At 48.4% G+C, this 15279-nt stretch overlaps 6 protein-coding genes across 6 annotated transcripts; 3 read left to right on the top strand and 3 right to left on the bottom strand.

Moving 5' to 3' along the window:
* Positions 1 to 1169: 1169 nt before the first annotated feature.
* On the bottom strand, positions 1170 to 3410 carry PEX2_088100 (uncharacterized protein; the record flags this gene model as incomplete). The annotated part of the gene is made up of 1 exon (XM_016746080.1): positions 1170 to 3410. One exon carries the CDS (start codon positions 3408 to 3410, stop codon positions 1170 to 1172), a length of 2241 nt encoding a protein of 746 aa, XP_016601685.1.
* A 4052-nt stretch (positions 3411 to 7462) lies between these two features.
* On the top strand, positions 7463 to 7967 carry PEX2_088090 (uncharacterized protein; the record flags this gene model as incomplete). Its single annotated transcript, XM_016746079.1, has 2 exons — positions 7463 to 7541; positions 7795 to 7967. The coding sequence occupies 2 exons, from the start codon at positions 7463 to 7465 to the stop codon at positions 7965 to 7967; spliced, it is 252 nt and encodes an 83-aa protein (XP_016601684.1).
* A 429-nt stretch (positions 7968 to 8396) lies between these two features.
* Positions 8397 to 9511, bottom strand: PEX2_088080 (translation initiation factor eIF2B subunit alpha; the record flags this gene model as incomplete). The annotated part of the gene is made up of 2 exons (XM_016746078.1): positions 8397 to 9408; positions 9462 to 9511. The coding sequence occupies 2 exons, from the start codon at positions 9509 to 9511 to the stop codon at positions 8397 to 8399; spliced, it is 1062 nt and encodes a 353-aa protein (XP_016601683.1).
* Positions 9512 to 9743: 232 nt separating this feature from the next.
* nuf2 (kinetochore-associated Ndc80 complex subunit NUF2) lies at positions 9744 to 11321 on the top strand (the record flags this gene model as incomplete). The annotated part of the gene is made up of 4 exons (XM_016746077.1): positions 9744 to 9863; positions 9913 to 10173; positions 10240 to 11154; positions 11208 to 11321. 4 exons carry the CDS (start codon positions 9744 to 9746, stop codon positions 11319 to 11321), a joined length of 1410 nt encoding a protein of 469 aa, XP_016601682.1.
* Positions 11322 to 11410: 89 nt separating this feature from the next.
* Positions 11411 to 12091, bottom strand: PEX2_088060 (uncharacterized protein; the record flags this gene model as incomplete). The annotated part of the gene is made up of 1 exon (XM_016746076.1): positions 11411 to 12091. The coding sequence occupies one exon, from the start codon at positions 12089 to 12091 to the stop codon at positions 11411 to 11413; it is 681 nt and encodes a 226-aa protein (XP_016601681.1).
* Positions 12092 to 12386: 295 nt separating this feature from the next.
* On the top strand, positions 12387 to 15047 carry PEX2_088050 (AP-3 complex subunit beta; the record flags this gene model as incomplete). Its single annotated transcript, XM_016746075.1, has 3 exons — positions 12387 to 12426; positions 12497 to 12654; positions 12717 to 15047. 3 exons carry the CDS (start codon positions 12387 to 12389, stop codon positions 15045 to 15047), a joined length of 2529 nt encoding a protein of 842 aa, XP_016601680.1.
* Positions 15048 to 15279: the final 232 nt, after the last annotated feature.

Raw genomic sequence — 15279 nt, 5'->3', positions numbered from 1 at the left:
ACTGTCTAGTCATTGCATGAATTTAATGAGATAAATTAAGCAGGACTAACAGCCGAACAGATTCTTCTTTTGATCGGTGAAATAACGGTCTAATTCTATGAGAGGTTGCACATGTTACTTGGCTGAGCGCGTGATCATCAGTGGAGGAGCTATTGAATTTGAATTTATATGGATAGCGTCGTGTGGATGCGAGGAGCTCAATGAAAATAGCTGTATATCCATATTGGAGATTATCGATAATTGCATGTGGTTGGCACATCTATCTCGACAATCTAGTAAACAACGCCGGAATTAGCCGCTCTCCCAACGAAAATGCCACCCTCCGTAAGAACCTCCGCGCCGTATTTGAAACGAATGTTTTCGGTGTTGCGGTCATGAACAAGACTTTCCTACCGCTAATCCGCGCCTCGGCGTACCCTCAACGCCAGATTGGCACTATCACCAGCGGCCTAGGGATACAGTACTTTATAGAACAACTTCCTAAGTAGGAGCAGCGAAAGATATCAACACCGAAGATGTAATATTAGAAATACAAAAAATTATTTGGGCAGGTTGCCAGCAATGGCTGCTGGGCTTTACTAAATACATTCAATCAATGGGAACCTCAAAAATGGTATCATCATCACTAGATCTCAATGTAAGATAAACAATGCTCAATCAGAAATTGAAGTGAGTAAATTCCCAAAAGAATATGTCATATCAATATCAGCAATGGAAGAAAGGTAAATCAAAAGGGCCAGAAGCCAACTATGTGCAATGAAGAAAAGCGCTTGAAGGGAATAAGAATTTATCAACTTCGTTATGTATTCAAAACAGGAATAAGAAGGAATAGAATGCATGCATATGGTAAAGATAAAACATGGGGCAACGAGGGGGTATCAACAGATCGAATGGGAAGGACGAGCTCGCAAGGGCAATAATGGGATACAGGGCGATGGGGGATATCAGAATCGTACAGATGGCCAAAGGGTAAAGCCAAGGCTCACGGATGGATATTTTGACAAAGGAAAGTGACAAAAGAAAGTGACAAAGGGAAGGTTCAAAGGACCTCAATTCTTAGTCATAGCGGTGGTCGATGGACCAGTGGCACCATCTGATATGCCATGACACAGATAAATGAGGTAATGGTAGATCCGGTTTCACTGCTGTTAAATGGCCTAATCCCCAGTCTATTGGGCATAGCCAATCTCGGCTTTCGTGCTGGGGATCCGCTGCAGTTCCGAAGGGGTTGTCTCCTCCACAATGTAATCTTCTTCTGCGGAGATGGGCGTCAACGAAGGAAATCCTCTAAGCATTCCTTGTGTGGACTTAGGACGGACCACCGGGTTCACCAGAACAGCGCGGCGGCCGACCTCGTTGTGCCATCTCTCGGCTGGGTGGCTGGCCGAGCTGTCTGCGACTTCCGGTTCGAGCTCTGGCTCAAGGGTATTGCTGCTAAGACGGCGGGACTCATCCAGTGATTCGACTTCTTCGGGGGCATCTGCGGGGGCCTCCTCCGACTCTTGGCCAAATGAGTTCAAATTCGATCGAACAGGACTGCTGGGCTTTTGAGACATCCGACGGAAAAACTGGCCTGACATCCAAGATCCCTCAGAATCAATTGAAGCCAGAGATTGGGAAAGTGGCACGTTATCGGCCTCAGTGTCCATACTATCCGAAGCCCACGATCGATGATGGCTTCGGTTCGGGTTTTTGATGTCCACACCAGGGCTGGGTGTTGGTTCCCGCAAGAAAGTCTCATCCCTCTCGAGAGAAGACTCGAGCACTTCTTCCGGGATATCTGGCGACTGTAGGCGGGAATCAGGAGGCGACAGAGGTTCGTCGCCAAAGTGTTCGGTGAACTTTGATTGGGAGCGCTTCACGGTTCCAGTGGGCATTAAAATTCTCGGAGGGATAATCGAGGGCGGAGGAGGCGATGATTGGGTCTGAATTTTGTAGAAAGATTCATGCGATGTGTTCGAAACTTCAGGAGTAGTGTCGTGGAATCGCTCTTTGTATGTCCGCTTGAGACGAGAAGACCCACGCCTGAACAAGGACGTAATGGTATTCCCTCGACGACCACTGGTGTCGGAAAGTCGGCGTTCTGAGTCAACTCCTCTGGAGATGTCCGATGTGGAGCTGGGAGCACGGATTTGTGACTGGTTTGGGCTATTTAGCCCATGTCGAAGCGATGAATGAGATGGTGAAAGGGTAGTCCGAGACATAGTAATGTCGTTTGACGGGGCGAAGCTAGGGCGTTGCACCAATCTCCGCTCACGAACGGAACTATCATCGATATTTCCAACTACGCGAGAGCTTTCCCGCGATTCACGCCCAGTGTTTTCGCTGCCCTTGGAAGCTCGCAGCAACCACGATTCACCCTCCGGTGCGACGGCCGTCGCTTCATCAACTTGAGAGGTGGTGGTCTCGTCGTTCAGGACAACGTCCTCGGGCTCAGGGACTTCGGCGATGGACGGCTCTGGTTGATTGGGTTCGGGTTCGGGTTCGGGTTCGATCTGAATGGCGGCCTGGAGTTTTTGTTCCTCTGTCTGCTGAGCATCAGCCCTCTCCTGCAGCTTCCGCCGCAGTCTTTCCTGGTCGTCGACCTGCTTCTTCTCTCGGCGGCGACGGTCACGGTCCAGAAGCTCTCTCAAAGCCCCGGCATCTAATGAATCAGCGAGTTCATTTACTCGTCGTTTAGAACAGTAGAAATCTTCTTCGGACATGGTTAGAGCCTGTAATTTTTCTCTCTCCTGTCGGCTAGAAGTAGGCGGGTTACCACTTCTAGCGGTTTGCAGGCGAGGAGCTTCGACATAACGAACGACGGGGCGTGGGGTCAAAGCAGCAAAAGCGTTGACCTTGTAGGTGTATGGGTCGGAGATGTCCGACGTGGAGGAAGTGGCGGAGTCACGAATGGAGAGGCTGATGTCAGACATATACCGGTCGGCACGTCGACCATTTGCCTTTCGACGGCGATTTTCCAGTACATAATCAGTCGGACGATGGGGGATATCGATGGGGATGGACGACAGCATACGAATCTCACGCTCGCGCATGATCTCGTTTGCTTTGCGCTTGCTCAGCTTTCGTCGTAGTTTATTCGGAACATGTGCATTTTGGCTTGGTTTCCGCCTCAGCAGCGAAGCTGTTCTTGAGAGTGGAGGGTCACGTGGTCGAGGGTCCCGTGAATGATCGGCGGAAGTAGGGCGGTCTAGAGATGAGATAGGTCGATTTGAAGGCGCAAGGGCCGAGCTGCGCCGGCTGTCTGCAGCATCCCGTGACGTTTGGTTACTTTGGCGTTTGGATTGTTTGCGGCCCAAGGTGGGCTCGATGGTAGGTTTAGCAAACGAGGAGTGAAGATCAGCAGCTTCGGCACCGGTCACTTGGATGGTGTGCCGCTTGCTCTTGCGATTAAAGGGCCATATCGCCATGGCACTTTGGGGGCACAAGCCCAGGGACAAGTGGGATCAGTTATCGTTGTCAGTTCGGTGTCGTGACAGTTTGACTGAACTCATGGAGGGTGGAAAGGAGAGTTGATGAAAGTGACTGGGAGTCAGGGTGATGACACTGGCGTCATCGAGAGTCTTGATAGGGAAGGGAAGGGAAGGGAAGGGAAGTTGCAAAGGTTGAGAGTTGTATCAGAGAGAGAGAGAGAGAGAGAGAGAGAGAGAGAGAGAAAGAAAGAAAGAAAGAGAGGAAGGAGAGATGTGAGAACCAAAAAGGCAGAAAAACAAAATAGGCCCAAAGGGAAATCCAGAAATGGGCCTTGTTTTTTGTTTTCCTGAAAAATAGAAAGACTTGGCACTTGCTTTTTCTATCATTTATTTTACTTTATATTAAGTGTTATTATATTGTATATTGTATATTATACATTATACTACTCAACCTAAGTACATTGTTGTATACTTATGTTTTGTACAGTTGCACGGGTACCTGGTACCTTGGCCCTAACTTGTAGAATTTTATTTAAAAAAAAAACTCTCTCGTCACACAAGAAAGTCTAGATTTCTTTTGGAAATTGGCAGTTGACCTGTGGGGGAGAGGGATATCCACTTATTGTGGACTCCAGAATGACGCAGTGTTCTAAATATTATAAATATAGATATCCCTTTGGTATATTATTGAGGTATTCTTATAATATTGGATATATCATGGATACAATACATAATATTCACACCTATATCTCGGAAATGAGTAATATTGGCCCTTAACCCTATACAACCAAATCCAATGCATACCTCGTGCCCTCTCACGCGGGAAAGCCAAGCCACCGTTTAAACGCCCGGTGGAGTCTAGGCTGAGTCCGGTAGCCTTTCGTTGGGTTGACACGCGGGAATGGAGTCGATCTTACGCACTTTTACCAACTTCGACCTATAAGATCGTCAATTTGGGAAAGTTTCTGCCCTTTTCAAACTAGTCATGAGAACCTGCAGGGACTTCTATGTAAATTAGTATTGTAAGGGGAAATATATCGTGCACGTACTTGAATAGAGAAATGATCGGCGAATTTTCTTTATGAGAATGTCTTACTCCGTACGGAGTACGTTCTATAGGATTACAATTTATTACCACTAATTCCAATTCTGATGCCTATGTTGTATGTTGTATTATAATATATTATTGAAGATTGTTTTGCCCTTCCTGCCTTGGTTCTATTGAATATCAGTCATATTCAAGGCGCCTAGCAACCCAGTACGACCTGCGGAGTACGGAGTACTATGATGCTAATTATATCCATTGAGAATCCGGCGGGTTGCAAGGTGTCAGCGCTATTATTTGATTTCAATTCAAGGTGGTTCAGATTAGATCCAGGGTGTTGTCTAGAGTCCCTCCTTGCCTCTATAATCCATCATTTATTGCTATACTCCGTACGAGGTACTCCGTATTGTATTCCCTATTAGCCCTATTAGTGTTCCCGCATGTGCACCTTGTCTCCCGTGTTCTATACTCCCGAGGTCCGTACCTTTCCACATTTACAACGTGGCTTTACAACATCAATACCACTCCACTTCCGGTCTCAGGTTGTTCCACCATGGTTCCTGCATTTTGATCGCAACGGTAGACCCTCAATTGCCGACCTCTGATCTACAAAGTAACAGCGGAGAACGCTGTTCGGCCTTAGATGCCAAGAGCAGCTCAGAGACAACGTCTCGAATCGGGTTTGGCAGGGGGCTTTGAGCCACTAAATAAATCTGCAAGGAGCAGACAGCCGCCACAATCAAATTCCTGTATTTTATTTTTGGTTTTCACTAAAACATAAGCTTATAAGCATTGGGAATTATCGATTAATCATATTCCCAATCTCATCCTTCAGTACTCAGTCCTCTACAGTGTATAGAGGTTTCTGTACGGAGTTGATTGTTCAATTTGAAATGACATCATAAATCTCTACGTTTGAGACCAAGAATCGTGGCAAGCCATTGAGAATTCGCCACGAAGGCAACTGCCACCGCAACATACCAAAATTGGCCAGGGAAACTCAGATTGTAACCAATGACTTTTGCATTTTACATACTGAACATACAACATAACTCAATTGGATCCAAAAAAAAATCCAAAAGGATAGTTCAGACCGACAGAATCCAAAAATGCCCCTACCCGCCAATTCTAGCCAAACGCCGAAAACACAATATGCAGACCCGCATTCCATGCGACCCCGAAGAGAAATAAACGGCGAAACTCGATGAGATATCCAACCCGTGGACAGCAAATGTGACATCGAATAGACATTCTCCATGTTCCCCCCTGACACTAACCAAATTGGCGCCGACCAGTACAAGTATGATCACCGCCGCCGACTAAAATAGTCCCTCCAGCCGTAAAAGAAGTTCAGTTGCTCATGCGCTTCCTCAACCGATTCGGCTCCCGCTCCAGGACGCTGTATTTGCGGCTCCCCCGTCGGCTCAGAAGGCGTCTGATAGACCAGCCACTGTGGCAGGGAGTATCGGGTGTTGACCGCGGACCGGAACCCTGGGTTTCGAACTCCAGGTGGAGCTTCCGGTTAGGCTGGGAGCCTGTCGTTGGTAGTTGGGCATCCATGATTTTGTTTTCAAGAGCGTTGTCAAAGTAGGTGACGTGCGTGGTAGTGTGTTGAGGTGAGGAGCGGGGGTGGCTGGTAACTGTTGGACGGCCGTTGGGATTTCGCGCGTGGATGCAGGTATAGTTTGTTTTAGGTTAGATTGCTTTTGGTGTTTGATCGTGTCTCTGCTTTAGGTTGGAGGTGAGGTTGATGCTGGTTTGGTTAGGGACCGGAGAGCGGGGTTGGATCTTGTGGGGCATGACGAGACACTTTCGTTGTTGTTGATCTTCTTTCCTCTACAAGGTAGACGAGTGAATAGACGAGTGACTCGGTATTCTCTTTCTGGCAGAGCATGCAGGGTTCAGATCGTTTGGTGAACGTGCAACTACCCCCTCATGTGGCCACTTGAAGCTTCCGGCTGTTCCAGGCGTTCTAGGTGACAAAGGTGGCTTAGACTCTATTTTTGCTCGATATCAAGTGACACAATGGCTATGCAGAGTCTTATAGTGATCCATTTCTGTTTCAGGATTCAGGGCCTAAATTAAAATACGTAGGTTTGTCTATAAAGCAACGATATATATTGAAAAACGAATTGTGATATCATTGTAATGAACATTCTACTGTGACAAGGCTTAAGGTTCCTCTCAATACTTTCGTATTCAAAGGTTGATCAAAGTTCATTAAGCATGCATTTAGGCCCGCGTGATGTGTTTTGGGCGCAGTTCTATATCACTTACTTGATATTCGTGAAACTACAATAGGGTAGAATATTGCACGCTGCATAACTAATAGAACCAATGGAATCTCTAAATAATTTCAAACCGATCATACCCCAGATCCTAATTGGCGCAACAGGACAAGTTGTTAAAGTACTGTCTTCATACCCAACATCTGTGATGGAACTGGTGATCTATGACTCAAATAGGAAAACCTCGGCATGCCACACGTAGAAAGCTAGAAATACTGTTCCATGGCCCCGCCCGATATCTAGAGACCATGTGAATAAAAATATTATCCCAAGAACCCGAACCCCGCATCTGCGTAGTCATAGTCATTATCTAACGAGGGTTCTTAATGGACGGAATAGCCAACCCAGCTCGCATTCGTATTGGGTGGAAGGACCCGGAAGAAAGTGTGCGTGTGTGTCAGTTGAAAAAAAGAAAAAGGTCTAGAATCTATCAAGTGTCGGTCTGGGTGTGTTTAAAATGTCTGAAGAGCATGGGATCATTGAATGAAGAGTCTTATCTTTCCACTTCCTATGTGTTTCAACAGAGAACCTGACCTTATTCCAAACCTCCTCACCACCTTTAAAACATCCATACCGGAGACGATCTCCACAAGCCAAACGCTGGCATCATTTACCTAGCCCCGTCCTCGTGGTCGCCCGACACTCTTGAATCCTTTCCCATCACACATAAACATCTCACTCGCCTTCACCGACTTTCTGATTGCAATCCTTCAAACATGGTAGCCCTGTGGATATTCGTGGCTCTTGGCTACTTGTTGCTGTATGCGTTTGCTACGATGCAAACACAGGAATGGTGTGTTATCATCAACCGAATTGCCAATTGAACTTTTTGCCATGGTGAGATACGCGGGTTGGGAGACAAATGGGCTGCACCGACTGGGTTCAGTTGTTGCCCTGTGAACTTCGTTTCATGCTTGGCGGATTGGCATTGTGCAGTTCGTTTTGAGAAAACCAGATGACCAATCACGATTCATGATCAGTGACTATTTTTACGACTTATTTTTTATGGGCTGAGAGGTGAAGAGATATGCCGGCTGGGTATCTTGAGGCCTAGGAGGCCTGGACAAAGAACCCATGCCATGCATGGACAGGGTAAACCCTTCTATGGGTTCCATACATCATATTCAACGTATGAGATTGCGAATGGGCTCCGCTACAACTAAGAGTCCTTTGATGATTATTGAGGATAACGACTGCATGACTTTGATGGAAGGCGTTTGATACCATGGGAAATTAGACTACAATTCTGTACTTTGTTTAAAAGACTTGAGATTCACATTTTTTTTATTACTTTTTGCGTTCAATCAAGCCTCTTGTCAAGAAAGGACCCCACAAATTGAAAACCATTCCATATCCATGTCCATCCATATCGACGTGTTTGATGATAGAAATAGAGAGGGGTGTGATTTGTCCACGTCCCTGCAACTTATGGTTGTGATGCATACTGGACATAATGTGACAGATGTTCAGATTGAATTTGGACGTGTGAAGAGGAGCAATCCCGTTCGATTGAGATGATCCTTCCACATGGTAGGGCCGCATGAAATGCATGTATCACATTAAATTATTCCCCGCCATGTCATCTTGACAAAACTTTTGGAAAATTGGGAAATCCGCAGCAGACAGGCTCTGCTGTGACATGTATTCTCCTCAGAACCAGATTTTGATTAATTCCTCACTGACAGCACTGGGCGTCAAGACACCGCTATCTGTGATCAGTGCAGAGATCAGATGAGGGGGAGTGAAATCAACCGAGTCGCAGAGAGGTAGCTTGATTGGGGTGTCTCCATTTGTGTCAGCGACGGAGGACTGCTGCTTGCGCTCCTCTGCAAGGTCTTCCTCGGACTTGAACTCAAGAACTTGCTGCTCAATCGGCAGGTCGTATTGACCAAGAGGATAAAACCGAACGAACTTGTGGCTTTCTGCTACCACGTAGAATGGCTTGCCAATAGCCTTGGCGAGGAGACCGATCTGGTAGGTCCCCATGCGAGACACAATACCTCCATTCTCCACCACACCCTCCGCACCCACAATAACCATATCAGCCTTGCCGAGAGAATATGCCACCGCGGACTCGGGAATTGTTGAAACTGGCACACCCTTTGCTCTCAGAGCACGGACTGTTTCCATACCCTCCGGTTCTTCATTCGGGTGCTTGCCATCGTGGGAAGTCGAAGACAGAACGTAGATAACACGGAATCGCACTGCGGAAGGGCCACCTTCCTCATCTGCGGCTTTTTGCAATAGAGCAGCGACAGCTCGGGAACCACCGTTTGTGAGGATGGTGCTACCATCGCGAATGAAGCCACGACCGAATGCTGCGATTTTGTCTCGGCTTTCCTTGGCGCGTCGGATGAACAACCGTCCGTTTGTCAAGAGATGTGTGCGGATGGCCTTAAAATCTCCCGCAGGGCCCAGTTGTCCAGGGCGTTGTAGTGTGGTAATCAGGTATCGTTGGAAAAGATCGGTTCCGGCAGAGAGACCGATAGGGTTAGGAATGGATCGTTTCAGGTGCGCGGTGGATTTTTCGAGTAGATCCAACGTCTCTGATATTGTTGAAGAGGCTGACTGTGTGAGAAGAAGAACGAGAGCTTCAATGGCCGCGATAGGCATGGTGAGGTCGGCATCGGAGCGGAGGAGTTCATTGTAGGTTGCGACAATGCTGGAGGAACGGTGAGCAGATGCGAGGGTTTCGAGGGAGCGAGTTTCACTTACTCGAACGGCTTAGTATCGGCCGCGGCCGCATTTGAAGTGGTAGAAGCCATGCTGTTTGAGAGCCGAAGATACAAGAGTGTGAACAAAGCAATATAGAAGGAAGAGAAAGAGTCATGAATTCTATGTTTGCCTGGTTTGCATACTGAATGCCCCTCCAAGCACTAACCCCGATCGGGCGGTGTGCGGGATTGTCTCCAAGTAAACAATCAACTCCGATCAACAACAATTAGGCTACCCACTTTGTCAATAACCCCTTACCTGGTGACAGGCTCCCAAACTATCATGTCGCGCAATTCTACCGCGATGGGGTATAACAGCCGTATGAGCCAGCAATTCCAAGGCAACCAGCACCACGGTCGAGGTCGCAAGAAGGAGGACGAGAATGACGCCCTCATGCGCTTGGTGAGCTTGATTTTTGCTATAGCTTGCGTCTGATACTAATTTAAAATAGCCCGATAAAGAAATCGCAGGATGCATCAACGATATCGGTATACCGTTTACCCTCGCCGACCTGGCCAAACCAAACGCCCAACAAATCCAGATGGTGTTCGAATGGTTTGCAGAACTGCTCATGAACACGACCCGGGAGACAGTGGAACCCGCGATGCATGCAGCTGCAGAAGATATATGCGGCGACTACCCTGATATAGTTCCCAATGATACCCGCAATCTCATGGGTTTCTTCATGATGCTCCGAAAGCTATTGGCGGAGGTATTTGCTCATTACGGTCCACACAGCCCCCCCGAAAAGTATGCTAATGATTCTGGTATCAAATAGTGCGGTGTCAACGACTTCACTTTCACAGACCTGACCAAACCGACGCATGAGCGACTCGTTAAAATCTTCTCATACTTAATCAACTTTGTTCGATTCCGCGAATCACAAACACCTGTGATCGACGAACACTTCAACAAGACAGAGAAAACGAAATCGCGCATTGACGAACTTCTTGCGGAAAACCAGGAGATGGAATTAAGGCTGAGGGAGATGCGACAGGATCTCCAATCCAACGAAGCGCATGTGAGGGAGAAAGTTTCGCGAAACGATGCGCTCAAGGCGCGGCTATTGGAATTGGGTCGAGAACAGTCGCGAGTCGCAGAGACACTGGATCGAGTTAAGACGGAAAGAGCTCGGCGGCAGCAGCAGCTGGAAGAGAAGACCGAACGAACCGTCCGCTCTCGACAAGAAGCGGAGAAACTGCGGCCTTATGTACTCGAGTCTCCGGCTACCCTCCAGTCCTCACTGGCCGAACTATCTGAGAATTTGATGCGCGAAAAAGCCTCCATTGATGCGATGGAGAGACGGGCACGCGCACTGCAGACCTCGTCCGATACGTTCACCGTCGTTTCCAACGATGTGCAGGGATGTGTTAAATTGCTCGATGACATTGCAGCTGAGATGCAAAAAGAGGACGAAGAGGAGTCTCGTGCTGCTAGAACTACAGAGGCCATCTCGGACAGGGGGAACAGCGTCCGCGAGGTCGAGCAGACTGAGAAGCTCCTGCAGCGTCAACTAGCCCGTTGGGTTGAGCGTATCGAGGCACTTCAGAAAAATGCACAGGAGAAAGCCGAAATTGCGCAGGCACGCATGGAAGAACTCCGAAATGTTCAGAAACAACTCCGTGAGGAACGTGCGGAGAAGCAACGCGATATGGAGCGGAGACGTATTCGCATTGAACAGACAGAAAAGAAGGTATATGTTGTTCTATGTCCTAGGGATGAACCATTGCTAACGCACTTTTTTAGATGGTCGACTTGAAGGAGAATATCGAGACCGAGATTCAGTCAGCCCACGACCAGTACCTAAAGCTCGAGTCACATATCAAGCTGTACATGACAGAGATGGAGAAGTCTCTATGATCAATCGGTAGTCATTTATGTGCGAAACAGGAGTTCAGCGGTCAGCTATAGGATACCCGGACAGTACAAATTCATTCTCAGGAGTTTTATTATGTTACAATATCATGTCTGTTTTCAGCATTAAGCGTATTCTGGTTTTGGTCAAATTCAAACCAGCGTTGGGCAACTCGTTTCACGGTGACGCCCCGTCCACCCCAGGTACCTTGATCCGATCGCATTCGAACTGACCCGTTCAGTAAGGGAACGTTCACATCCCATAGCTTGCTTCCCCTAACGACACTTGAAGGGTCCAGGGCATTCATGCACTCATAAAGTCGGAGATTCATCCTCGCCCTGGAGGAAGCCTCAACGACAGAAGCAAGCGTTCTTGAGAGTCCCTGTGCCGAGAATTCCGAAGTCGTAACATGCATAGCCATCATATCAAGGACAGCAAGGAGCTGGCGGTCATGGGAAAGCGATCCGTCCTCGGTAGTCATTTCAACAGCAGGAGATAAAACGGCAAGGTATGCTCGAAGACTCTCTAAACTCGGGCAGAATGCCAGCCGTATTTTGCTGGATCTTGCAAGCAGCCCGATAGTTTTTGTAAGCAGGCTATGGCTGGTGATAGTGTCTGGATCAGCGCGTGGTAAGTGAATGGCTGCTGTGAGTTGCACCAGAAACTCGGCTCTAGATGCACAGACAATGAGATGGGTATCTGAATTGCCTTCAAGTAGTTGTTGCAGGAGATCAGACACTAAATCGCAGTGAGCGATCGTAAATGTTGGATTCATTGCTTCAGATAGCTGTCTTGTCGCTTCCACTTATTGCCCCGCCGAGATCATCAACGAGAAATGAATCATTTCATCTTCAGATCATAATTCATCGACCACAAAACCCATGGTAGTCGGGGATCTTTCGTCAGGTGGTGTGTAAATAGTAGAACGTTGCAAATCGAAGGCGGGCGAGGAGTTGCGGCATCATCCACTTCACGTCCGCGGAGCTGCTCCGCCTTTCCTCCCCTCACCTCTCACCCATTTCCTCCGACTCACCAAAAGCCCTTGGACTGGGCGCACAGCGGCTGGAAAGATGGAAACAATTTCCAGGATATCCTCGATGCTGGAAACAGGTATGTCAGGTTAAGTTGCAATCCGCTGTATTTGGCCCGAACTGACCGTGGAACGTCACTGTGCGCATAGCTCGAGAGCTCACATTAGAAGCTGCCCAGTCCGCTACTATCAATCGGACCTCAAGCACCGACTATACTTCGCGAACATATACCCACGCACACATCAAGAAGCTCCTTGACAGTCGCCATGAGCGGGAAGTCCTGGATGGAATGCGGAGGGTCATCTCGGTACGGAGACCGTAAACAGGAACTATGGAAAACGCAATGGCTAACTCAATTTGCTGTTATAGTTGATGTACCGGTCCGAACCCTCCCTTACTTTCTTTTCCGCAGTTGTCAAGAATGTGGCCACTGCCAACCTTGAAGTCAAGAAATTGGTTTACATCTACTTGGTCCATCATGCGGAGACGGAGCCGGATCTGGCACTACTGTCCATCAACGCGATCCAGAAATCGCTGACCGATTCAAGCCCACAGGTTCGAACAATGGCGCTTCGGACTATGTCAGGAATCCGGGTTCCGGTGATCAGCCAGATTGTGTCGCTGGCCATTAAGAGAGGATGTGGGGATATGAGTCCCCACGTGCGCAAAGCGGCCGCTTTGGCTATACCGAAATGTTATCGCCTGGATCCCAACACACTGCCACAACTGATGGGGTATCTTGAGACACTTTTGGGCGATTCTCAATACTTCGTCGTTGGCCCCGCAGTCGCGGCATTCTTGGATCTGTGTCCGGATGAGATTGACCTCATCCACAAGCACTATCGCAGCTTAGTCAAGAAGCTGGTTGATATGGATGAATGGAGCCAGCTATCAACGCTGCGCCTTTTAACATTTTATGCGCGAAAATGTTTCCCTCAACGAACTCAGAAGGTGAAGCGCGCAGCCCCGGATGCATTCTATGACGACGAAAAGCAGCAACAGGAGACCCAGAATGATGTCGAAGAGTACGAAGTTCCAGTAATGGATCCTGATCTTGAGCTCCTACTCCGAGCCTGCAAGGTTCTACTGCAGAGCCGAAACTCCGCCGTCATTGTCAGCGTTGTCCGTTGCTTCCTCTACCTTGCTCCATTAGAATACATTGCGTCAGCAGTTGGTCCCCTTGTGGCTCTTCTGCGAACACCACAGGACATGCAACTCATCGCTCTATACAACATTGTTGCCGTTGCTCTAAGGGTTCCCAAGCCTTTCGCGAAATACACAGCCCATTTCCTTATCCACGCCAACGACCCGCCACATATCTGGCGTCTCAAATTGGAGGTGCTCACCATCCTGTTTCCGCATTGTGGAAAACACTGGAAGGGAGTCATAATCAGCGAACTAGAGCACTTCTCTAAAGGCACAGATCCTGAGCTGGTACGAGAGAGTGTACGAGCCATTGGGCGTTGCGCGCAAGCGGACACAAGTACCGCAGGAATGTGCCTTCGGATACTTCTCGGCCAGATATCTAGTCCAGACGGCAACCTTGTGTCAGAGTCGCTGACTGTCATTCGTCACTTGATCCAACAAGATCCTCCCTCACATAAAAAGACTGTTCTCCAACTCGCCAAGCACTTGGGTTCAACAACCCACCCAGACGCACGAGCCACCATTATCTGGCTGGTTGGCGAGTTCGCTGGAATTGACCCAGAGAACAATATCGCGCCTGATGTCCTCCGAATCTTGATCAAAGGATTCGCTGATGAGATGGAAATTGTCAAACAGCAGACCGTTCTCCTTGGTGCTAAAGTGTATTTACATCATCTCTTGCAGAATCCACCAAAGGAACAGCCGGAACAGGTTGCATCGCCATCATTCCCCGAAGTCCCCGCCAAATCCCAGGAAGAGTTCCACAACGAATGGACTGACAATGGGAGCGATGAACCGCAAGATGCCGGGCGAACTGAAGAGGGAGAGGAGAGCCGTCAAGGAAATGACGGCACTGAACCGAAAGAAACAGAAGAAGCAGCTGAAGACCGTATTACGTTATTATGGAGGTATCTTCTCCTTCTCGCACGCTACGACACCTCCTACGACCTGCGTGATCGGGCACGTCTCTACAAGAGCCTCTTGGAAACGCCGTCTTCTACCCAACTTGCCAACCTTCTCCTCCTGGCACCAAAGCCCGTACCCCACGCCCCTAGCCCATCTGAGACGCGCAAGGACCTGCTCATCGGCTCCGCTACTCTAGTCGTCGGCCCCGATGCTGGTTACCACGGACTTCGAGGCTACACGAATGTCCCAGACTGGGTTAAGCCAGGCCAAGAACCTGACCCCAGCCTCCGCATAGACGAGGTGAAACCAGACACATCTAGCAACACCACCTCCATGACTGCAGGTGACCGTCTTGATAAAGCCCTCCGTGAGCACAAAACCACTTCTGTTCCTAGTCGGAGCAGAAACGGCCCGGCTATGCCTTTAGACCCGGCTGGGAAGAAGACTCTTGATCAGTGGCTACAAGAGGAGGAGGAGGAAACCGAGACAGAGTCTGAAACGGATTCTGAAGAAGGCGAAACTGATTCGGAGGAAGAGGAGACGGACTCAGAAGATGAGTCTGGCTCGGAGGAAGAAGATGAATCCGAAGAAGAAACTGATTCTGAAACTGAAGCTGTCCATAAAGAGGCACAGAAGCTGCTTCGTTAACTTGTTCAAGTGAAGATCACATGTATAGATGCTGGCTTGGTTGGGCAACCTTTTGGGTATTTGAATATACGAGAAAATAAATTTGAATAATGTTTCTAGGGTAATCTTGGTACTTGAGATAGTCGCTTAGAGGGTTGTTGGGAATATTTGGTACCATAGACATACGTAGGGACAGCCTTCGGTCCCTTTCTTCTTATCATCTGTCTACTCAATGATATGCTCACTGCCCATA

This window comes from Penicillium expansum, assembly GCF_000769745.1.
Source record: "Penicillium expansum strain MD-8 chromosome Unknown contig294, whole genome shotgun sequence".
NCBI classification, from domain to species: domain Eukaryota; kingdom Fungi; phylum Ascomycota; class Eurotiomycetes; order Eurotiales; family Aspergillaceae; genus Penicillium; species Penicillium expansum.
Note: the sequence above shows the minus strand (reverse complement) of the source record. Positions and strands in the feature narration are given on the sequence as shown.